Source organism: Mytilus californianus, unplaced genomic scaffold (assembly GCF_021869535.1).
Source record: "Mytilus californianus isolate M0D057914Y unplaced genomic scaffold, xbMytCali1.0.p SCAF_2, whole genome shotgun sequence".
Classification (NCBI taxonomy): Eukaryota; Metazoa; Mollusca; class Bivalvia; order Mytilida; family Mytilidae; genus Mytilus; species Mytilus californianus.
This window is the reverse complement of record NW_026262668.1, coordinates 16,191,260-16,216,432: the sequence shown is the minus strand read 5'-3', so window position 1 is coordinate 16,216,432 and position 25,173 is coordinate 16,191,260. Positions and strand designations below refer to the sequence as shown.

At 31.1% G+C, this 25,173-nt stretch overlaps 1 protein-coding gene across 3 annotated transcripts in view; it reads left to right on the top strand.

The window, feature by feature from the left end:
• Positions 1-24,573, top strand: part of LOC127729344 (C-type lectin domain family 17, member A-like) — a 45,613-nt gene extending 21,040 nt beyond the window's left edge. The window contains exons 3-4 of one of the 3 annotated variants that reach the window (XM_052237107.1): positions 11,529-11,610; positions 24,142-24,573. In XM_052237107.1, the coding sequence (XP_052093067.1) occupies positions 11,529-11,610; positions 24,142-24,368 (309 nt within the window). In that variant the 3' untranslated portion in view covers positions 24,369-24,573. Of the gene's footprint in view, positions 1-11,528; positions 11,611-17,192; positions 17,278-17,312; positions 17,469-24,141 lie in introns of those variants that run through there. The other 2 variants (XM_052237108.1, XR_007994592.1) reach the window with 2 other exon arrangements.
• The last annotated feature ends 600 nt before the right edge of the window (positions 24,574-25,173 follow it).

The window sequence follows — 25,173 nt, the reverse complement described above, 5'->3', positions numbered from 1 at the left end:
TGAATTCGGTGGTGATTTCCATTCTAGATCATTAAAGGATAAACAAAAGAATTATAGAAAAGAAAGAAAGAAAGGAAGAAAATACAAAGTTTTCTTAAGAAATCAAACAGTCATTTATTCAAATGCAGATATTACAAAAATTTTAACTTATTTCAATGTTTACACTATATTTCATTGACTTTAACTTTCTACTTCTCGGAAATTTAGGCATAACTTTAATCAGGTAATCTATAATGTAGCAAACAAAAGTCTAAGAAAAAAAAAACATCATAGTTTGAAAAAATCTACTAAGAAAAAGAAAAAAACCTAATTGGGAAAATCAATTCTATCAGTCCTTAAAAAGAAGCTTATTGATAAAGAAAATTTATTCAAAAAATTCAATAAGGATCCATATATAAGATCATCTTATTTAAGTGCTTTAAAGCATTAAAAAAAAATCTAGGAAATCCACGATACGACTCTATAGATAAAATCTAGTAAATCCGCTTGATGCTTTAAAAGATTAAGAGGACAGTCACAAGACAATATATTAGCAGAAGAGTGGTTGAACTATTTCAGGGAATTAAATACTGCAAAAAAAACATAAATAACCAGGATCTAGATAAATTACTAGCCGAAGCAGAGAAATGTATATAATTTAATGAGCTCGATTTTAAAATTTCTGAAAAAGAGGTTCTTGATGCACTTAAATCTTGAAAAAAAAGAAAGCCTGCGGAATTGACCAAATATCAAATGAGATGTTAAAATATGGTTTTCTACATTTCTCACAACCCTCTTTGAAAATATTAAATAATATCCTTACTTGTGGAATTTTCCCTATGATTTAGTTTTAAAGTTTTTTTTAACTCCTATACATAAGCAGGTGACACCAAAGAACATAGTAATTACAGGGGAATTGATATAAGTAGTAATATTAGTAAGCTGTTTACTAGAATATTAAATAACAGACTTGAAAAATATTTAGAAAAACACGGCATTATATCCCAAGAACAAATTGGTTTCTCTTAAGGTAAAATGACAAGTGACCATCTTTTTGTCTTGAAAACTCTTATAGACAAACACACACAAAAAGGCTCAAAACGATTATATACATGTTTTGTTGACTTAAGAAGATCTTTTGATACTGTTAATCATACAGGTCAGTTCTATAAACTTAGTAAAATTGGAGTAGGAACCCATTTCTATAATATAATCAAAAGTATGTATTCTAATAACATACTATGTATAAAAAATATTTATAAATGATTTTAAATCTTTATTAGATGAAACCTGTGACCCAGTATTGCTATCAAATATTTTATTAAATTGTTTTCTTTATACTGATGATCTTGTACTGCTTTCTATAACTAAAAAAAGCTCACAGAAAATCTATTGTGAAAATTGGGGTTTAGAAGTTAATTTTAAAGAAAAGAAATCTCACAATACACAACATTATACTTATATTGGCGTAACTTTAAGTGCATCAGGCAGCTTTTCAGAAGCCAAAAATATGTTATATAAAAAAGGTTTAAAAGCTTTCTTTAAATGTACTAAATATTTTACTAAATATAAACCTAACATTTCCACTCTAATGCACATTTTTTATCACACAGTGAAACCTGTATTATTATATGGTTCAGAAATATAGGGTTGTTTTAATTCAAACAAGTTGAACAATGACACAGGAATAAATTATTTCTATAGACTTTGTAAAGATCTTAAAAAACGAGAAAGTGCATCTCAAATTCTGCAGATTTACATTAGGAGTGAATAGGCACGCAGCAAATATGGCCATATTTGGTGAATTAGGTTGTTATCTTCTTATGTTAGATATTTTAACAAACATGGTCAAATATTAGAAAAGAATTCATATTACAAATAATATTTTATTAACAAATTCATACTCTCTCTCAAATACACTATCGAAAATTGGGAAGATTTCTTGGACTAGTTGTATTCATGCTATCCTGAAATTGTTGATTTACAAGAGTTGGTAACTCAGAGAAAGAAATTATGTTCAAAATATATTTAACATATGGAAGAAAGAATTATTTAATGATAAAAGACAAAATAAGACCTCTGGGAATAAACTTAGAACTTATCGATTATTCAAACCAAACTTTAATTTTGAGCCATACTTATTGAAATTACCATATCTTCAAAGATGTGTTTAAACAAGATTTAGAATTGGAGCTCACAAACTTGAAATAGAAAAAGGTCGTTATTTTAATATAAAACTAGAAAATAGAATATGCAAACTCTGTAATGGGGAAATAGAAGATGAGATGCATTTTCTTTTAACATGTAAAGCTTTGGTTCATGTTAGAAATCCCTTTCTTAGCAAAATATGTAGTAAAAATAAAAATATATCAAAAGTTGATAACAAATCTCTTTTTATATTGTTAATGGAAAACGAAGATTAAAAACATTTTGACAATAATTTGTCAATAACTAGAGGTTTTAAATAAAACCAGAAATACAGTATTAAATAAGATTACTTTATGCCTAGGTCACACATTCACGGATCACCTAGCTGGTTCCACTACGGATTAAATCTCACGGATGGTTCCGAAAATGCAGTCTCCGTAATCCAATACGGATCCGATACGGATGCACAACGGTGTGACTACAGGTTTTGACGTATCTACCAAGGGTTATGTAGGAAAGGGGTCATTTGGCGACATGAGTGATACGGATTCTTACGGTACGATACGGTTTAATACGGAAATGACACGGTTTAATACGCAACAATACGTGTCGGGGAGTATGTACTGCGGATAAATAGTGGTTTGCTACTGTATAAATAAGGGTTAGTACGAATGAGAACAGTCTGATACGGAATAGTACGAACCGCCACATTTTCTAATAGATAGAAGAAGATGTAGTTTGAGTGCCAATGAGACAACTCTCCATCCAAGTCACAATTAGTAAAAAGTAAACCATTATAGGTCAAAGTACGGCCTTCAACACGGAGCCTTGGCTCACACCGAACAACAAGCTATAAAGGGCCCAAAAATGACTAGTGTAAAACCATTCAAACAGGAAAACCAACGGTCTAATCTATATAAAAAAAAACGAGAAACGAGAAAAACTTATGAACCACATCAACAAACGACAACCACTGAACAACAAGTTCCTGACTTAGGACAGATGCAAAAACAAATGCAGCGGGTTTAAACGTTTTAACAGGCGCCAACCTTCACCCTCACACTTAATCATTTCTAATTAAGCTTGTGATTTATCATTTCTTTAAAGCAGTGAACAAATGATTTTTAATTGTTTTGTTTTTTTGAATTATTTATCTGTCTGTCTGTACCAGATGGTGTTCTTCGTAATCCTCGGACAACTGACATGTAGCAGTTCTTAAAACATATTTGGGTCTATTCTTACAAAGTTCCTAAAAGCAGTTGGATTTTTCACACAAAGTTCAGCCATGAGGGCTTCATACTGGCCAAGGATAGGTCTTCGGAGAAGCCAGTCCCTAGTCCACCGTCTTTTCTGCTTCTGGTCACCTTTACGTCTTTCATCAAGTAACTCGACCACTGCCCTGGCATTTTGTGCCATATCAATAGCAAATTAATTGCAAACATCAGTTGTTGATTGTTTATGTTGGATAATGTTATGGATACTTCTACGGCAAGACACAGACTACGTTTGGTCCTATAAGTAGGGAATATTTATACAGAAGCCTGATGTCAGTTTGTCGTGGATCGTAATATTCCGTATTTTGTCGTGTTGTAGTGTAGTAAACCGTTAAAGACTTTGAGAACCCTTGCTGATCCCTAGCTATTCGTAATGCAACGTAATGGAATCGTGCCGTTCCGTGACAAATTCGAAACAAATCGTATTGTATCCTTAACAAAACGTGGTTTTACAGTACTAGTACGTAGTTCTCCGGAACGAACCGTAGAAATCCTTCGCGCCTTCGAATAAGTACGGATTAATACGGTTTTAATAGGGACTTAAAAGGATCAGTACGTTCTAATACGGTTTAGTAAGGATATATTACTGCTGTTTGATCCGTGGTCAAATTTTGCGCATGTTCAAAAATTGTCACGGATATACAAGTACTACTTCGTATGACTACGGCTACAATACGGAAATCTACGCACCATTACAGATTGCCACGAATGATGACGGATCGTATCCGTAGCTAATCCGGCGTCAGATCCGTGAATGTGTGACCTAGGCATTATATAGAGTAATAAATATTGTTATGATATTGTAATTATTATATTTATTTATCTTGGCATATTTGTTTTGTGTGGCCTTATAACATGTATAATATGTTTCCTTTCTACAGTGTTCTAGATATTTCCGTGACAACTATATACATGTATATACAGACACTAAAGTTAGACTTGCATATTAAACATTAATAAACTGGTATTCTCAGAAGTTCCCTCAATTGGATTGTCACTCTTATCTACGTTAACTACATCATACTAGATTGTGACTTATTGCACATGATATTCTGTTTGAATTCCCGCAACAGTAAGGAGAATAATTCCGGATAAAGAAAAGACAAAAGATCGGACATATATTTTGACAGTTAAGTTGACATTTCTATTTGTGTAATACTTCTTGTAAACTTGTGTATAATAAATCTTGTTAAATTTTAATATTGATTTGTGTCTTTTGTTGGCTACAATTTAATGGTGATTTCTTGCCGTAACAGAAATTGGGGCTCGTCCGGTAGAACGTTAATATTTATTTACAAGATTAAAAAAATTTCAGTATTTTTATTGAATTAGAATTAGCCAACAAAATGTTGGTGCTATCAAGATAAAACAGCTTGAATTCGAACATGGACTTAAATTAAAACAATTAGAAAAAGAAGATGAATTTAAATTAAAACAATCGGAAAATGAAGTTAAATCAAAACAATTGGAAAACGAAGTTAAATTAAAACAATTGGAAAACGAAGTTAAATTAAAACAATTTGAAAACGAAGTTAAATTAAAACCATTGGAAAAAGAAGAATGAGAGACATAACTTGAAATGAGGGAAAGGTTACAGATGGAGAAAATGGAAATTGAAATGGTCAAGAAAGAAAACAACACTAAAATAATGTCAAAATCAGAACATTTGGATGCAGCAAAAATTTATATTTGGTCCCAAATTTTGTAAATAAACAGTTAATAAACTTTTTCAACAGTTTGAGAAAATTGCTCAAAATTTAAAATGGCCAAAGCCTTGTTGGACTACAATGCTGCAAAGTGTTTTTGAAGGCAAGGCCGCTGAAATTTACTCAGTAGTTTCATCAGAAAAAAGTTCTGATTATGACACGGTAAAGCTGGAAGTTTTGAATGCTTATGAACTAGTGCCAGAAGCATATAGACAGAAATTTAGGTCTTATAAAAAGTTTGATTCACAGACCTATGTTGAATTTTTTAGGGAAAAAGAAGATCTATTTGATAAATGGCTAACGTAAAAAAAAAAATTTAACGTTTTTGATAATATAAGACAATTAATGTTATTAGAAGAGTTCAAGCAGTGTGTTCATTTAGACTTAAAAACACATTTAGATATCAAAACTGTTGAGACATTGCAAGATGCAGTTGTTGTTTCCTATAATTATACCCTTTCACAGAAAAGAAGTTTCAATCCTCAAAATTTTAATACTTCTAGTGGAAATTACAAAAATCAAAGTACTGAGAGTACTGATAGTAAGCCTGTTGCGCAGAATAAGAGTCAGTCTAGTTATGATATGTCTAGTCCAAAATTTGATACTTTTGAGAAGAAGTCAGTAATTTGTGCTTATTGTAAGAAAAATGGTCACCTGATGGCTGATTGTTTTAGTCTCCAGAAGAAGAATAAAAGAGATAATAAGCCCAAGTCCAGTGCTTGTACGACACCCCTTGTTACCAATAAGTTGGAATGTCCTGCTAGTCAGGCTTGTAAGTCTAGTTTTTGTGATTACATGGAGGATTATAAACTCTTTTTGTCTGATGGGTTTGTTTCTATTTTTAACAATACTACTCCTCATCCCATTAAGATTTTACGGGACACTGGAGCTTCTCAGACTTTGTTATTAGAAGGTGTGCTGCCTTTGTCCGAGGAGACTTCTGTTGGTGCCTTATTCTGTGACAAGGTGTGGAGTTAGGTTGTATAGATGTTCCCATCCATCGTATTTATCTGATGTCACATTTAATTACTGGAACAGTTGTTGTAAGTGTTCGTCCTAATCTCCCTGTTGAGGGTGTTTCATTATTGCTAGAAAATGATCTAGCTAGGAACAAAGTGATTGCTGAACCAATTGTTACCAGTGAACCGGTGGTAGTTGTTAAATCACCTGAAGATGATGCTGAACTGTATCCACCTTGTGTTGTTACTAGGGCGAAGGCAAGAAAACAGCAAAATGAGGATTTACATGAAGACAAATTTGATTACATGGACCTTTCTGACACTTTCCTTGCCAACGTTGACGGTTCCTGTTGCTCAGAAAAGACCATAATAAGACCACCTAGTACTAACAAGCATGTACTTATACCATGGCAAGACGTGAACAGCCATTCATTAGACAGAGGAAAATATGTGGAAGAACAAAATAAAGACCCTGGGGTTCTTCAGCTCCGCAAGTGGGCTCAACCACAAGAGGAAGCAGATAAAGTGGCCGAATGCTATTTCCATCAAGACAGCATTTTAATGAGGAAGTGGAGGCCCCCTGCTGCTATCCCAGAGGAGGAATTGAGAGTGGTATACTAAGTGGTGGTGCCTAAAGTCTATAGGCAAGAAATTATTGGTCTTGCCGATGACAGCCCTTGGCCGAACGCTTAGGTATAAGGAAGATTTGCCTTAAGATCTTGCAGCATTTATACTGGCACAGACTTAGAAATGATGTCACGGAATACTGCAAATAATGCCATATATGCCAGGTTGTTGGTAAGCCTAACCACAAAATACCACCAGCACAACTTCTGCCAATTCCAGACTTTAAAGAACATTTCAGCAGAATACTAATTTACTGCGTTAGACCTTTACCAAAGACCAAGACTGGAAATGCGTATTTATTGACGATCATGTGTACATCCACTCGCTTTCCTGAGGCTATTCCGCTAAAGAAAATCAAGACACCAGCTATTGTCAAATAGATATAGGAAGATGTGGTATGAGTGCCAATGAGACAACTCTCCATCCAAGTTGCAATTTATAAAAGTAAACCATTATAGGTCAAGGTACGGCCTTCAACACAGAGCACTGGCTCACACCGAACAGCAAGCTATAAAGGGCCCCAAAAAATTACTAGTGTAAAACCATTCAAACGGAAAAACCAACGGTCTAATCTATATAAAAACGAGAAACGAGAAACACGTATGAACTACATAAACAGACGACAACTACTTTAATCAGATTCCTGACTTAGGACAGGTGCACACATTTGCAGCGGGATTAAACCTTTTAATGGTACCAAACCTTCTCCCTTTTCTAAAACATTAGTATAACATCACAACATAGAAAACACACTATAAAATATCAATTGGAAGGCTTAACTCAATCCAAAAACGTAAATAAACACACAATGAACGAATAAATTTGATCTATGACACCTGAATGCAAATACACAGTTAATAAAAAATTACCAGGGATAAATAATTAAAGTCAAAAGTAAATAAACAGGTTTAAACAAAGTTAAAGTATGATATCACTGTGAAATGTCAAATAATTTTTAGAATATCATCACTTTTAAAGAAACCTGCGTCATATTATACACAGGTAAATGAAAATAATTTTGTTGTTAACTATACTTCTTCTACTGTGTGTATAAAATCTTCCGTTTAGGAATACCAAGAAATTTCTTTGATATCAATAAAACTAATCTAACACTTGGTACATATGGGGTGAATATCAACAATAAAACTATACAATTAGTGCTAGATAAAACTTCCTGTACAGGTCCAAGAACAGCATCTAAGAAAAAATGATATAATTTTGATGTTCATAGTACGAAGAAGTGAAAATATGTAGTGATACCAAATAATCAAAGCTGGTATATAGACAAGATCCATGTTAACATTAAATAACAAAAAAGCATTACAAATAGTATCAACAGGTCAAATTAAAAAGAAAGTACGATTTGAGAGTACTCGCAGTTACTGACAGCTAGTTAAAAGCCAAAACAATTAATAATAAAAAATCATGCATCAGAGACTAAAATCAACTAAAATACATCCTAGGGATTTAGTATTTTAACGTCATGAACAGTCAAAGAAGACATGCCTTGTGCAATGCAAAAAATAAATGTATCGACAGGTAGTAGGATAGTTAGGAGTGACTTCTTTATAGATAAAAATAAACGTGTGTGTGTCTCTATACATCTCGTTATATTGTAAAACTCCAGGTCGGCGCAAACAAAATATAGTGTCATATTAATATGTTAAAACCATTTTTTGAGCGTACTAATGAAGGTGAGAGTAAACCAGTTGCCACTTTAGTAATTGTTAACTTGGAGAATGATCATGACAAACAAGATATAATTGAACCATCTTTTGATTCAAAGACTATGGAACAAACAGTAAGATTGAAAAATACAGAAATTTTGTAAAATTTAGACTCAAAACTTGAACACCTGACTTTCGATATCAGAGAAAAATTGAAAACTTTGGTATTTTCTTTTAAAAATCTTTTTCCAGATGTGCCAAATAAAACCACTGCTGTTTGTCATGATGTCGATGTAGGTGATGCTTTTCCAATTAAGCAAAATCCTTACCGTCTCAATCCATTTAAACTTGAGACAAGAAATTAGATATATGCTTGACAATGATATTATTGAGTCGAGTAACAGTGAATGGAGCTCTCCTTGTCTCCTTTTGCCCAAACCAGATAAAACCTTTCGTTTCGTAACTTATTTTAGAAAAGTAAATTCAGGTTTAAAGTCTGATTTCTATCCGATTCCAAGGATAGACGACTGCATTGATATCATTGGACAAGAAAATATGTGAGCAAATTTAATTTATTGAAAGGTTACTGGCAGGTACCCTTGACACAGAGAGCTCGTGAAATATCAGCTTTTGTCACATCAGTATACTGTCAAGCCGTTTGGTATGAAAAGTGTTCCAGCTACATATCAAAGAATGATCAATAATGTTATAAAAGATTTAGACTGTTGTTATGCTTATATTGATGATCTTATTGTATGTAGTGATAGCTGGAAAGAGCATTTAACACATTTATAGGATACTTTTGATAGATTGTCACAATCAAATTTGACTGTTAATCTTGGTAAAAGTGAAATTTGTAAGGCCACTGTTGATTATTTAGGGCATAAGGTTGGCCATGGTCAAGTGAAACTTATTATGGCTAAAGTGGATGCAATTACCAAATTTCCTCCTCCTACACATAAAAAAAAATTATGAGATATTTAGGCATGATTGGATTTTACATGAAATTCTGTTCAAATTTTCTACTGTTGTTCAACCATTGACTCAGCTTTTATGGAAAGATTCTAAATTCATATGGAGTGATAATTGTCAAAATGCTTTTGAAAACAGCAAATCATTTTTAAGTAACAGTCCTGATCACTCCAGACTTCGAGAAACAATTCAAACTTGCCGTTGACGCAAGTTTATACTGATCATAATCCTCTCACCTTCATACATAAAATGAGAAACAAGAACCAGAGGTTGACTAGGTGGAGTTTATTGTTACAGGAATATGATGTTATTGTAAAACAGATAAAGATAATATAATAGCAGATGCTTTATCTAAATCTTATTCAAACACTGTATACATAATATGTATTTTTGAATATATATTGTTTATGAACAGTTCTTGTAACACTCAAACTTTTATAAGGGGGGAGACGTTATGATATTGTAATTATTATACTTATTTATCTTGGCTTAATTTGCTTTGTGTGGCCTTATAACATGTATAATATGTTTACATAATACTTATAGTTGTTTACAACTGTGCAGTTTAGAAATCACTGAACAATCATAGATACTGATGGAATGATTAGAACTTTCTATTTGACTTACATAATAATTCTGAAATGATCATAATCTACGATGTGTAATTTAAACTTCTATCATATTCAAGAAGTTTCCGTTCTATTAAGTTTTCTAGGAGTTTCTCTTCTACAGTGTTCTAGAGATTTCCGTGACAACTATATATATACAGACACTAATGTTAGACTTTCAGATTAGACATTGATAAACTGGTATTCTCAGAAGTTCTTTCAATTGGGTTGACACGTTTATTTACGTTAACTACATCATACTAGATTGTGACTTAAGGGACATAATATTCTGTTTGTATTCACGCAACAGTGAAGAGAATAATTCCGGATAGAGAAAAGACAAAAGATCGGACATATATTTTGACATTTCTAATTGTGTAATACTTCTTGTAAACTTGTGTATAATAAATCATGTTAAATTTTATTATTGATTTGTGTCTTTTGTTGGCTACAATTCAAAGGTGATTTCTGGCCGTAACAATATATATATATATGATCATATATGCATTTACGTCAGTCGTTATTCACATTTAATTAATTGTGATTATACTATGAGGTGTGCTGTCTAATAAAGGGTACAAAATAATAAACAATGGGTCATATTATATATTTTTATTATTACAAATTACTGTTTTCATTTACTTTGATATCATATGTTAATCAATTAAATCAAAACCGATCATGTTATATATTTTTAATTTACTTGAATATTATGTTTAAAAATTATAATGTAATTATTTTGCTCATTTTGGGCGCCGTGATTGGCAAATAAAGTATTTGTTTTTTTTTGTTTTGTTTGTTATTAAAAATCATATTCTATGATAAATGTCACTCCACTTTTATCGATATTTGACAGAATAATGTCTCTTTGTCTATATGCCATTTTGTTTTTCTTTGTTGTTTGGTTTTATAGTGATTAAGATTATAACACAATGTTAACTGCTGTACCCCAATTTTTGACAGTCTTACTTATTATGTCTGTTTGTTTTGTTCACACATTTTGTTTTCCAGCATCACTGAAATACGGATAAAACGCATTAATTTTGATTCGGCATCGTACAATTTATTTTATAATTGTGCTCTTCACAAACCGGTTTAGGATATTTGGTTGTTTGTTTCTCCAAACTAAATTATGATGAGAGTTTTGAAGATGGAAAAAAAACCAAAACGGAAATAGCAAAATCAAAAGATCAAACACTGTCATACAATTGAGAGGTTAAGCTAGCTATCAAACCAGGTTTAATCCACTATTTTCTACATAAGGAAATGCCTGTACCAAGTCAGGAATAGGACAGTTTTTTTCCTTCGTTTGATGTGTTTGAGCTTTAAATTTGATTTTGCCATTTGATCAGGAACTTTCCGTTTTTAATTTTCCTTGGAGTTCGGTGTTTTTGTTACTTTACTTTTGACATCTGTATATGATTAAATGGTAACGACACAAACAAACCAACGACAAAAACAACAATATAAAAAACATCTAACGGGCAAGTTTATGTAAAAGATTAATAGTATCTTAAAATAAACGAAATCAAGGGCCATAACTGTGACATTTTCATGCTTTTTTCATTCCACATTTTAATATTTGCAGGAGTTTTGTAAGACATGGGGAGGAAGATTGGCTACAGTTTCAAGTTTTTCTGAGAATCAGTATATGATCAGAAGGCTTGGTGGTAAGTTACTCTCCCAAAGCACCTTAGGTTAACCAGTGGGGCTCAAAGTTTGTTGCATTGATCTTTCCATTTTTTTTCTGTTTGCAAGAGTGTTATCTGCCTAATTCAACCTGTGAATTTTTGTCTCCCCTTCTTCTTATTTCTGATTTTTTATTATCAGGACATACAGGGAAATACAAAGAAGATTTTATATCCTCTGAATAAGTATTGACAAATGTTTCTTTCAATTAATACATTTTGTTCTCATATAATAAAATGAAAACAACACGTTATAAATTTGATGAGTCCGAAGCGCTTTTCTGGATTAACCTTCATAAGGAACGCTCAAAGCCGAATATCTGAAAGTCAAGGATGTATAAGGACCGAAAACGTTACCGAGCTATAAACCAAAAAGGACATAAAAATAGCCAAATCCATCTTAGGCCAAGTTTGCCTGAGGGAGTTGAAACCTTAGATTCAGTATAATTTCAAAATTTATAAACGGGCAATTTTTAGATAGTTTGTTATAAATCATGTCAGTACCGAAGTACTGACTACTGAGCTGATGATACCCTCTGGGACTGATAGTCCACCAGTAGAGGTATAAACAAAAAGGTGTAGACAAATGTTTCTTTCAATTAATACATTTTGTTCTCATATAATAAAATGAAAACAACACGTTATAAATTTGATGCGTACGAAGCGCTTTTCTGGGTTTACCTTCAACAGGAACGCTCAAAGCCGAATATTTGAAAGTCAAGGATGTATAAGGACCGAAAACGTTGCCGAGCTATAAACCAAAAAGGACATAAAAAATGGCCAAATCCATCTTAGGCCCACTTTGTATAAATAGAGATTTTTACATACTTAATTGTATTAGAATAGACTATCACATTTTCGAGAATCCATTACTGGTATATTTTGAGACATTTCATTCTCATGGTCATCGAATAGTAACATGCAACAGGCTTGTATAAGAGTATCATTTATTGAATCATAATCATTTCATTGTAAAGGAGAATGAAACCTGAAGAATATTGTCCCAAGTTGAACTTTAACCCTTTTGATATTGTTTACCTTCGTTTTTTGTGTCTGATTTAAGTTTTTCAGCATAATGTACAAGTTAGATTTTCTTTTAAAACTCCTTGGTAAATAAATTCATCATAGATACCAGGATTAGAATTGTGTACGCCAGACGCGCGTATTGTCTACAAAAGTCTCATCAGTGACGCTCGAATCAAAATATATGTTGTATTTCAAGTTTTTACGAGAAAATACCATATGAACGATGAACGGATTACGCAATTGATAGATCATTAACATATTGAAACGTTCTATTTATATGCATAGAATATAGATATGTATACAACAAAAATGATTTCAAACACAATAAGTATATTCTGATACTTTTAATTTTCAATTATAAGTTTCAATTTTTGCAAATGTGCGTCGATTTTTCAGAGTTAGTCTTATAATCAGCTTATTATTTCTTTAAAAAGGTACTTATATTGTATTTCAGTGTGTGCATTTAATGTTAAAAAATATCTTTTTCGTCTGGTTTTATTAACAATTCCCGTATTATTTTATTATAGATTATTTTAATGGTTAAGACTACATGATATATTTATTCATGACACTTAATCCCAACACGCACTTGGAAACCCAAAGCAAAGAAACAGTTTTTAATTTACATGGCTGTTCCTCATCTGAAAGTCTCAGTGAGGACTTCATCACAGAGCAAACACCTACAGCAACTTACAAGTTTAAAACGGCCAATACATCGGTTTGATCTGAATTCTTTGCTAGGTTATGATAGGGCTATAAGTATGCCATATAAAACACAGATGCATGGTAATACCAACAAATTACAAACTATGATGGGCAATTAAATCTAATATATACTTTCATTATTTACAAATCTCATTGTAAAATATAGAAATAATAGAAAAAAGGAGCAAAAAATTCAATGGATCAATTAGTCACACAGTTCAACGATTTGTGTTAAATACTTATCATTGGATGACGCTACATCCGGACAATGAAGTATACAGATCCTGGTAAATATGAAGAAATAGCAGAAATAACAAACAACAAAAACTCATAATTTGTCCAAAAATCTCAATTTAAGTTACAAAAACAGTACAAAGATTTAAGACAGACAGCTAGATACCATAAAAATACTATGTATACACAGGCCAGAGTCTGAGCTTGATTTGCTATATGATATAAAAACTAAACTGACGAAAAAAGGTCATTTATTCAAAATCATAAAATGCAAAAAATACATTTTGCAAATAAAACATTCGACATAAATGTTCATATTTAATATGAAATAATAATAAATAATTAATACGAAATTACATCAACTAATATCATATCAATTGAATAAATGACAAATAATAGCAAAGGTGGTACTTCAAAAGATAACATTAAGGGAGGTATGTGGATGGGAATTTTTAACAAATTGTTTGATAAGAATCACAAGTTAACACATCAAATGCTGATGATAAAAGGAAGTGACCACAACGCACTTACACGTGAACTCGTGCTGACCCCGCAAGATCATTGACCAATAAGAAAGATGTAATCCAATCATGCACTGGTCAAAAGTGAAATTTCTCTGCACGTGAAAACATGTTATCTAATTTCAACAATTTATCGTTTTGTTAAGTACGACACTCTGACCCTTTGGGCAAACTAGAGACATCATAAATCTACACTCTTTATTTAAGTCTTAGTAATAAACAATTAAAACATAATTATCTTCTCTGCTGTCTTAAATTATTTTATTCAGCTTAATTTTCAATTAGCAAATAAAATTGGTTTTAAGACAGACAGCTAGATACCATAAACATACTATGTATACACAGGCCAGAGTCTGAGCTTGATTTGCAATATGATATAAAAACTAAACTGACGAAAAAAGGTCATTTATTCAAAATCATAAAATGCAAAACAATACATTTAATATGAAATAATAATACATAATTAATACGAAATTACATCAACTAATATCATATCAATTGAATAAATGACAAAGAATAGCAAAGTTGGGGAGAAAAATCTGCCACAAATCCGCTCTCAAGCTGAAAGAGTGGATCCCAAATCCACTCTTAGGCTGAAAGAGTGGATCCCCCACCCGAGGACTCTGGCGACGTGAATACAATTTATATATAACTAGAAAAATTTACAAGCATGACATTCACATACATGTACATCAAAAATAACACTTTATTTTTGTAAAACGTTTCCAAATTGAGCAGAACTATTAAAAGTTCATATGATTATATACCAAGATATTACTTTTAAATTATCTCTTACTGATAAAAATGATTAAAGGTGTAAATCTTAATCTGGTCAGGACCACAGCAATAAAATTACAATATAATCGTCGTAAAGTATATGTTTCAGAATTCATATTTCGTCTTACATCTAGACATTAAATAATAGTATCCCCTAAATATTTTAGTACGGACAATTAGTACATTAATTAACAGAAACTTTATCTTTAATGTTAAATCTTCAAACAAAATAAAAGTACATTTTTACGAAGCGCTGGATTTTTTTTATAAATACAAAGTTTTATATCTGACTATTTCTATATGGGATCATGAGCAACTGATTCTAATACTACACTTGACATTTTTCATTCAAAATTGTATAAAGATCATAGATTTATTAAATTTCTTAAGGAAAAAGGTTTTAAATTGAAATTAGTAAACAAGTATCTAATGTTGACCTTTTAAACTCTCAGTTATTTTTGTTATTATTGATATGAGACTTTAGAAATATTTTGCGAAACTCATGATTCGGTGAAATTTAAGCTTTAGTCATAATCTTGAATATACAGCTTTTAAGAAATTTAATGACTGGTGAATACCACCTTTCAATATTAATAGTAACAATTTGTATCGATAAAACCACTACAAAAATAACGAGAATCCACCAAACTTACTTATCCAGCACTGATAAGCGTAGACTTTTAATTCAAACTTAAAATATACTTAATATACATCGGGAATTTGATTTTTCTATTGAAAAAAAATAATAATAATAAAAATAAATAAATAAATAAATGAATAAATAAATAAATAAATAAATAAATAAATAAATAAATAAATAAATAAATAAATAAATAAATAAATAAATAAAATAAATTCATATTTATTTTCTTCCTGGCATGCTACAGAACTTATTCTGAATATACTGATATTCCTATGCAATGCATTTTAAAAGGTTTATATTGTATATGGTCGTAATAAAGTTGTAAAATGAAAAATATCTTTGAAATAATATTCCAGCTTTTAGTGATTTTTCTTCTAATTTTCATTTACCTTGCGATGAACATGATGAAAGTTAAATGATGTAAATTTTAACCGAGTAAATATCTATAACTTTTGACACATACTCTAATTTTTTTTTTCGAAAGAGAAAAACCCATTTAATTAATAACCAGTTTAGTTAAATATAAAAACTTTAGTCTGTGATGGGTTTACCTCTAAAGACCATAGCATTTAGAACATTATTGGGATAAACCATAAAGTCCTTTTATATATATATATATATATATATAATTTGAATAATTACGAACTTGAATTAAATAGGCAACATTAAAAACCATAACATGATTTACGAACAATTCATGTATACATACAGGAAGTTAAACCGAGCCATAAAATTTAAAAAATGATTTAATGGTAGCCTATCAAATGTCCACATTGACAGTCTGAATAATGTGTAAAGACAGCATCGGCAATATAGACCCCAATCGTACGAAAGAAAGATCATAAACGTTTTGGCTGGCAATACTCACCCAAAACAAGATAAGGTTGTAATAAGATGAAATAAAGATAATTATCGTTTTGACAGGCAATACTAACCCCAAAACAAGCATAGCATTTTATTATTAAAGATCATATACTAGTAAACGTTTTGGCAGGCAATGCTGACCCAAAACAAGACATTTGAAATAAAGATCATAAAACGTTTTGGCAGGCAATGCTGACCCCAAACAGAAGCATAGCATTTTATTACTAAAAATCATATAAACCGTTTTGGCAGGCAATGCTGTCCCAAAACAAGACAGTTGTAATTATATGAAATAAAGATCATAAAACGTTTTGGCAGGCAATGCTGACCCAAAACAAGACATTTGTAATTATATGAAATAAAGATCATAAAACGTTTTTGCAGGCAATGCTGACCCAAAACAAAATAGTTGTAGTTGTATAAAATAAAGAGCATAAACGTTTTGGCAGGCAATACTGACAAAAAACAGAAGCATTGCATTTTTTTGTACTAAAGATCATATACTAGTAAGCGTTTTGCCAGGCAATGCTGACCCAAAAAAAGACAGTTGTAATTATATGAAATAAAGATCATAAAACGTTTTGGCAGGCAATGCTGACCCAAAACAAGACAGTTGTAATTGAATGAAATAAAGATCATAAAACGTGTTGGCAGGCAATGCTGACCCAAAACCAGGTAGTTGTAAATGTATGAAATAAAGATCATAAACGTTTTGTCAGGCAATACTGACCCGAAACAGCTGAAGCATAAAGTTCTGTTACTAACTTAATTCTTTTTATGCTGTTAAATTCTAGAAATGCATTTGACTTCAATCCTTGAATCACGGATAGGACAATTCCATAAATGAACTGCAGCAGAAGTCTTTGTTTTTTCCATCTTCTAAAACTAAGTGCTGTATAGTTACGAGAGTCCAAGACAATTAACGACATAGCCAACTTAAAAGAGATGGTGGAATAATAGCAATTGGTGCTTTAGACTTTCATTGGAACTAAGGTCCAGTTGTGTATCCAAATGCTGATTGAAGTCGTTTTTGAAAATTTGTATTTATAAAACAGTCAAAGTAGGCTTTGGTAAGTCAATGATTCTTGTTGATATGACTCGCACGTCTTGATCAAAATTCTAATCTCGAAATTAGGTATGTGTCATTAAATAATGTCAGCGAAACAGCAACCCATCAACGACGACATTCGTATGTTTGTATTATCGGAACTATGGCATACCGCTGATATATGAAAGTATATGTATATTGTTGATATCACGCTTTATTGCACATTTCCTTCAATAGCAAAATGTTCTTTCGTAGATCAATGCCAGACTCAGCGCTCTTTGTCCATAGTTAAAGCATGAAATAAACAAAATTAGAATGTAAAAGAATGGAAAAAACTAAATTCTCATTAAAAAAACAAACTTGATCTTACTCTAGGACCACAAACATAACGCATGTTAAGGAATAGTATGCGATGATTTAATTATCATAAGTTTCTTCTTCTTCAATAATCAACTATTAAACAGACATGATTTTTATATATTATGTATTAAATGAAGAGTATGAACTTTCAAATATTATCAGTATGTCTTGTCCATTGTTATTTTTAATAATAAATCTAGTATAAAGTAAAAGCAAACGACCTTACAATGCATAAGTATTGGCATAAAAATTATCAATTAAGTTCATCGCAACCCAAACTATATCATGTACATGAATTATACTAGTAAACATAATATTATAATAAAATAATACATTAAAACATGTATTATAAATTGACAAACATGTGAATCTAGCTACATATCTCAAAATAATCGCTATTTTGTATGTAACAAAAGGATTGATTACAATAATAATTTATTCCAAACCAATCACCATGACGAAATAATAATTAAAAGTAGCATGAGTTTTATGACGAAGCATAAAACAATACAGAGATCATAGACCAAGCTACTACGATCTCTGCAAAAGTAGCATGAGTTTCATGACAAAGCATAAAACAATACCTACTACATAATAACATTTTTGCAAAAGTAAATACACAGAGGTCATAGACCAAGCTATTAGACCTCTACAAAAACAATACACAGAGGGCATAAGTACAAGCAACCTCGCCCTGTGCAAAAATTCAAATATCGTCCACATTACCCAAATAGGCAAAGACAGGTAAATTGGTTCGTAATAATTATAGCGATTAGGCTAACTTGCAAAATTATAAGCTCCAAACAAACCACCGTGACGAGATTTACGAACGTAGCATGAGTTTCGTGACATAGCATAAAACAATGAGCACTAAATAAAACATAATTGCAAAAGAAAATACACAGAGGTCATAAGTACATGCAACCAAGCTCTCTGCACCAATTGAAATATCGTCCACCTTACCCAAACAAGTAAGGGAAATGGGCTTGTAGCCCAATAAATAATAGCACAGCCTTAAAACTTAAACTGTCTTGCTCTTTCATATGAGAGTGTTTTAATGTATGGAATCGTGAATAACATCGTATATAAGTGTGTAACTTTGCATTCTATTATGTATGGTATTATTATCGTTATGCAAAATATTTTGTATTTGTTGTTAAATTTAAATGAATTGTGTCTCCTACAGATACACAAGGCGGATATACGTTCTGCAAACATTAGGATGCTATTAAGGATTCAGTAACTTGTAAAATTACAACATCGGGTTAATCATCAGCTATCATTTTTATAAGTATGGTAAATAATTACATTTTGATCGCAAACGCAGAGTGTCGCCACCAACACCAAAATTAATTTGACCCAATATTTCTTTGACAAAGAAATGAATTTGACCAATAACTGCTTTAAATGTTTGGCATAAATCAAAATCGTGAGATCTATCCAAATGGAAGAATGGTAGAAAATTAACTGTACGTTTGTTCAGAATGTAAGCATAAAATAGCTAAAAAATAAAAGTATAGTTCGATTTTACCTCAAATTGCTAAAAGAAAATCACTCCAGTCCAAAATTATCTATAGAATTAAAATTTTTAACAGATTGTTTGATAAGAATCACAAATTAACACATCAAATGCTGATGATAAAAGGAATTGACCACAACGCACTTACACGTGAACTCGTGCTGACCCCGCAAGATCATTGACCAATAAGAAAGATGTAATCCAATCATGCACTGGTCATAAGTGAAATTTCTCTGCACGTGAAAACATGTTATCTAATTTCAACAATTTATCGTTTGGTTAAGTACGACAGTCTGACCCTTTGGCCAGACTAGAGACATCATAAATTTACAGTATAAATAGCTCACTCTTTATTTAAGTCTTAGTAATAAAAAATTAAAACATAATTATCTTCTCTGCTGTCTTAAATTATTTTATTCAGCTTAATTTTCAATTAGCAAATAAAATTGGTTATATATTTATAAGATAACTTTGACAAGGAAATGATGTGTATAAATAAAAAAATAATGGATATGGTAACTATTTGAAATAAATGAACAGACCAAAATAGAAATACTGTAGTGTTGAAATTCAGAGAAGTCATCTGAATAAAGATCCGTCTAAATTACTTTAAAATAATTACCTTTACCTTGATGATAGTTTTGCTTTAAGTAATCGAGAATTGTCTAATTTTACTGTTGAAATTTACCCAAAGGATCTTACTTTAAATAAATCTAATACAAACAGCAATAGTTGTCTTTTTCTAGATTTGGATATTTCAGTTTCACACGGGAAACCCTATACAAAAATGTACGACAAAAGAGATGATATTCGTTTCAGATCGTCAATTTTCCCTTTTTGAATGGAGATCTTCCTTTACCCCGTTCTTACGGTGTGTATAATTCACAACTTGTTCGCTATGCCGGGTGTCTGTAGTCGGGTTTTAGATTTCAATGAACCTAACTTATGTATAATTGTTAAATTACGAAGTCAGGGAGTCCGTTACCACGAATTAATTAAAACCTTTACCAAATTCTTTCATAGATACAAAGTTTGACAAGGGAGTTTGACAAATAGTGTTCAAATTTAAAAACATTTTTATACAATCTTTAACAAAGTACTTTTGGCGAATTGTTTATTTTTGTTGACCATTCTTGGATGAGCTAGTCTCTTAATCTTTGCTGAACACTTAATACGACCCAATGTTTCTGAAATAAATTGTGACTTTGCCATATATTTGACATTCCATAGTCATCAACAATTTTCTTTAGATAGGATAACCATTAAAATGCATCCTTCGTTAGATAATTTAAATTATGTTATCACACTTCCTGTACTTGCCCGATAAATAATCAAAAAGTGAAATTAGGCATTAAGCTTAAATCCTAGCCTATAAGATAATGCCTAGGCAGTTAGTCTATTATCTTAATGATATTAGGCCTTACTCTTATATTCTAGAATTTAGACTTAAAACCTGAAAATTATGTTCAGGCATTAATGATAATGCCTAAAAGGAAATTGAGAGTAAATAAAAAGAAATTCGTTCAAAGTTAAAATACATTTTGTACATAATAAAATAATAAGAACTGAAGTTTGAGTGTCAACTACATGAAATAAAATCATGAGTAAAATATTGATGTTAAAACTCATAGAATAAACCTCTTAATATATAATCAAACTTGTTGGATAGTTGTCTCATTGGCAATCGTACCACATCTCCTTATATGTAAATTGATTGAAATTAATTTGTTACCAATTGGTGCGGAGCTATGACATAGACTATTTCACAGTTTTATTTTTTTCTAGCATTTACACCTGGTGATTGTCCAATACCTTTGTGTAGAGCAGAATTCTTTTGTATATGGACAATTTGATTCCAATTGACCAATGTTAATTCTTTGTTCCTCATCCATGCAGTAAGCATGTCATGAATATTTCCATTTGACCACTCAATACTACCCTATGATTAGCGACCTACATTTGCGCAAATTTAAATATGACAAGCATAACGTTTGCGCGAAGAAATGGTTTTACGTTTGCGCGAATTTACCTATAATTTACCTGAGTTTTAAAACCTGATTTAATCCTGAGAATAACCTGAATTTTACGTGTTTATCTACGAAAATGAGTTATCTCGTTGGTTGTTGTCTATCATATTTGTTTTTCGTTAATTATTTTGAACACATATAGACAATCATATCACATCTTCTTATTTCTTATAGCCAATTTTATAAATATATATTAGAGAAGTCTTTATTCGTTTATATAAACATTAAAAAAGACAACATTAATGAAAAAAGAACAAGTTTTGAATACAATACAGTGACTATTCAGGAAAGGAACATTCATAGGATACCGTCATGAATAAAACACAGTATACATGTATATGATATCTACGGGAACCAATTATAAGTCTTGTGGCAGCAGATGACTTTCAGCATTCGTCTGTAGTTCTTGGCGAATTATTTTCGACAGACGTGTGGAAATGTCAGAAGCATTCTGACTTCTTTATTATGTTACGAACTTGCTGTCTTTCTAATTTGCATTCATCAATATCCTAGTTATGTTCATGCGTTCCCGTGAGTAACACTTGACATTATAAGTCAGTTCTTATTCTACACTTGCACATTTGTTTGTGCATCTCCGGGAAATGTCTCTACTTTTCAACTAATAATCTTTGTACGGAAAGTACATCCAAAGAAAACATCAAGGACTTTTTTCTTTATTTGTCTCAGAGATAATATGCTTTTTTTTATTAATCCGTGCAAATGAAGTGACTTTTCGCTAAAGGTAAATTGCACGCAAACATAATGCTGTTTGTCGCGCAAACGTAACGCGCCGCCTATGATTGGAGATGTATTAGCTTCCCGTGAACAATAACTAGTTCTGGTATCATTAGTAACATTAGCATTAATTCAGATATAACCTTAGCTGTAAATTCACGACCTTTGTCACTTTGCTGTTTATGTGGCACACCAAATATTGTGAAAACATAAATTAAATTAGAAGTCACCTTTTGAACACTTTTTGACGTAAGTGCTCTAGTAATATAATTTTTTAAGGTGATCTTGGTACACCATACAAAAATATAGTTTCAATCTTACTTTGATTGGAAAAATAATGGATCAACAACCTGACCTCTTCTGTAAAACGGGTTTTTACTAAGTACTCCTTCCATATGCACATTTTATCATGTTACAATTTTCACCAAATTGAAGAAATAGTACAATGGAATGATTGAAAATGTTTGCAAAGCCATTATAAGGTTGTTTAATTCTACGGTCTATAATGATAATAGGCCGTTTTGACATATTTCTTAATATGTTTTTCCCAAAATACCATACAGTTCCTCTAGAAAAACATAAATTTGTTTTTTCTCTTTTACTTTTGTTACCAGTCTTTCAAACCTCCAACGGTAAAATATTGCATGTCGTACCATTTAAAATTATAATAGTCTATAGTTGCCTTATTTTCTGATTTGGAAAGTTTAATCTTAGCAAAATAATCATTGTACTTTTGCCTTGGGTATATGATCTTTGTTTTCCTTGATTTATATTCCACAAAGATTCCAAAAATTTGTTGTTGCTTAAATGCTAATAATCCAAATTCGGAAGTGAAAAGACAAGATGGGTATTTAAAAAAAAATACATATCAAATAAAACAGATTGAAAGATGATGTGACAGGCAAAATTTTCATGATCAGTTGTCTATTTTTGACCAGCTCAAACCGGCTCGACAATGAGTAAGTTCTGTTTTGAATACGAAAAAATACTAGAAAATGAATATCAAATACATTTGAAAAAAGGTTTAGCGCTATAAAACCAGGTTCAATCCACCATTTTCTACATTTGAAAATGCCTGTACCAAGTCAGGAATATGACAGTTGTTGTCCATTCGTTTGATGTGTTTTGTCATTTGATTTTGCCATGTGATTAGGGACTTTCCGATTGAATTTTCCTCGGAGTTCAGTATTTTTGTGATTTTACTTTTTACATCAGTTTATATTAATTTTTGAATATAATTTTTAAAATATTATTTAACAAGAATATTTCACCGAATGAACATGTATTTGGAAGATATACAAAAATCCCAAAATTAACTTATTGCCTGAAATGATGTCTGGCTATAGGTTGAATAATCATCATCAGATTTCAGGAAATAAGCTTAATGCCTGGAAATTTCAGGCAATAACTTAATGCCTAGGCGTAAGCTTATTGCCTAGGATTTAAGCTTAATGCCTAATTTCACTTATTGCCGCTAACATATACAAAAATATAGTAATTACTTCAACAAATGACATTAATTACTACAACTAATGAGATTAATTACTACAACTAATGACATTAATTCCATATCGTACTTATTGTTATTATATCGTATCAAATACGAATGTCACTTTTATAATCTTTTGAGAAAAGAGTTCTATGATAAAATAGTGTTAAACACAAGTGCCAAGCTCAATTGGCTTTTTGTCATGAAAAAATAGAGGTATTGAAAATTATTGGAACTTATATTAATAAACGCTTTGAACTCAGAAAGCTATCAATTTAGTACAAAAATGTTTATATGTAAACCATTAAGAATATTTGCCTGTTAATATTTATACGATCTATTAATTACTGCTTTTTTACACAAGTGCTTATGGATCTGTTCCGACTGTGGCCTAAGATCATAAAATTTAAAGTTGATTATATTCAAATTTATATATGATTGTATACATTATAAAATTATTTGTGTCTCTCAATTACGAAAAAAAAAGATTGAAATAAAGTCTTTGTTCATCATGGACCTATTGATTGGAATGAATATATCTTTATATTAAACTATTATATTTCAGATGTACTCTCAATATGGATAGGAGGGTCTGATTTGAAATCTGAAGGTACTTGGGTATGGACCAATTATTCACAAGAAGGAAAGCTGATTCAACCAACTTTCTGGGGACCGAACCAACCAAACAACTATAACGAACAAGACTGCTTGGCATTCTATAAATTTTATGACGGCTACGGGTGGGATGATGATCAATGCCATCTACAATATCATTTTATGTGCGAGAAGTGACATATAAATATCTTATATACTTTATCAATTTCCTGGTTATTATGCTATATTAATGGATTTCACTTGATCTTTCTTTTTTATAAAAAAAAACATACATCGAAGTGAAAAAAAGTGTTACAAACACAATTGTCTCTGAAAAAAATGTACCTTTATTAAAATAAAGAGACAAGTGGCTACAACTGTTTTATTAAAGGACTTGATTCTTTGACATTTTGCCAGTGTCTTGTGACTTACACAAATAGAATTTAAAAATTAACCCTTTGTAATGCTCAAAAATTCTTAATATAAAGAATCGAAAATACTGATTATTAGGTAGCAACATTCCCGCATTTTTATAAAGTATTGAACCAATTATTGTTTAACATCCTTAGTTGGTGTTTACTCACCTGATGTTTCTTTTTTGTTGGTTCGTTGATTTACATTGTCTCGTTGGTTAATCATTCTCTGGTCTTACATTCCCTTTTACATAGCTAACTTGATGAATATCCTTCAATGGCATTAGTCCGTGGGGCCGGGTCTACTTTTTCAATATGTTTTTTTCTTGTCGGATTGTATTTTGTACATATAATATATTTATGTTGATTTACACGTCACTATAATACACAATTTACTTATGGTACGTTTTTAATTCAATATCTCGCTTTTTACATACCACTTACTAAATTAATGGTAAAATTTTTATTCTAAAATGCATAATTAAAATTCATTTATCTTTTATTTGTTTTCTATAACTATTATCATTTAATTTTCCTTAGTGCTAGTTCAGTCAATCCGCATGCACGATTAGAGTGATACATTTTTTCTA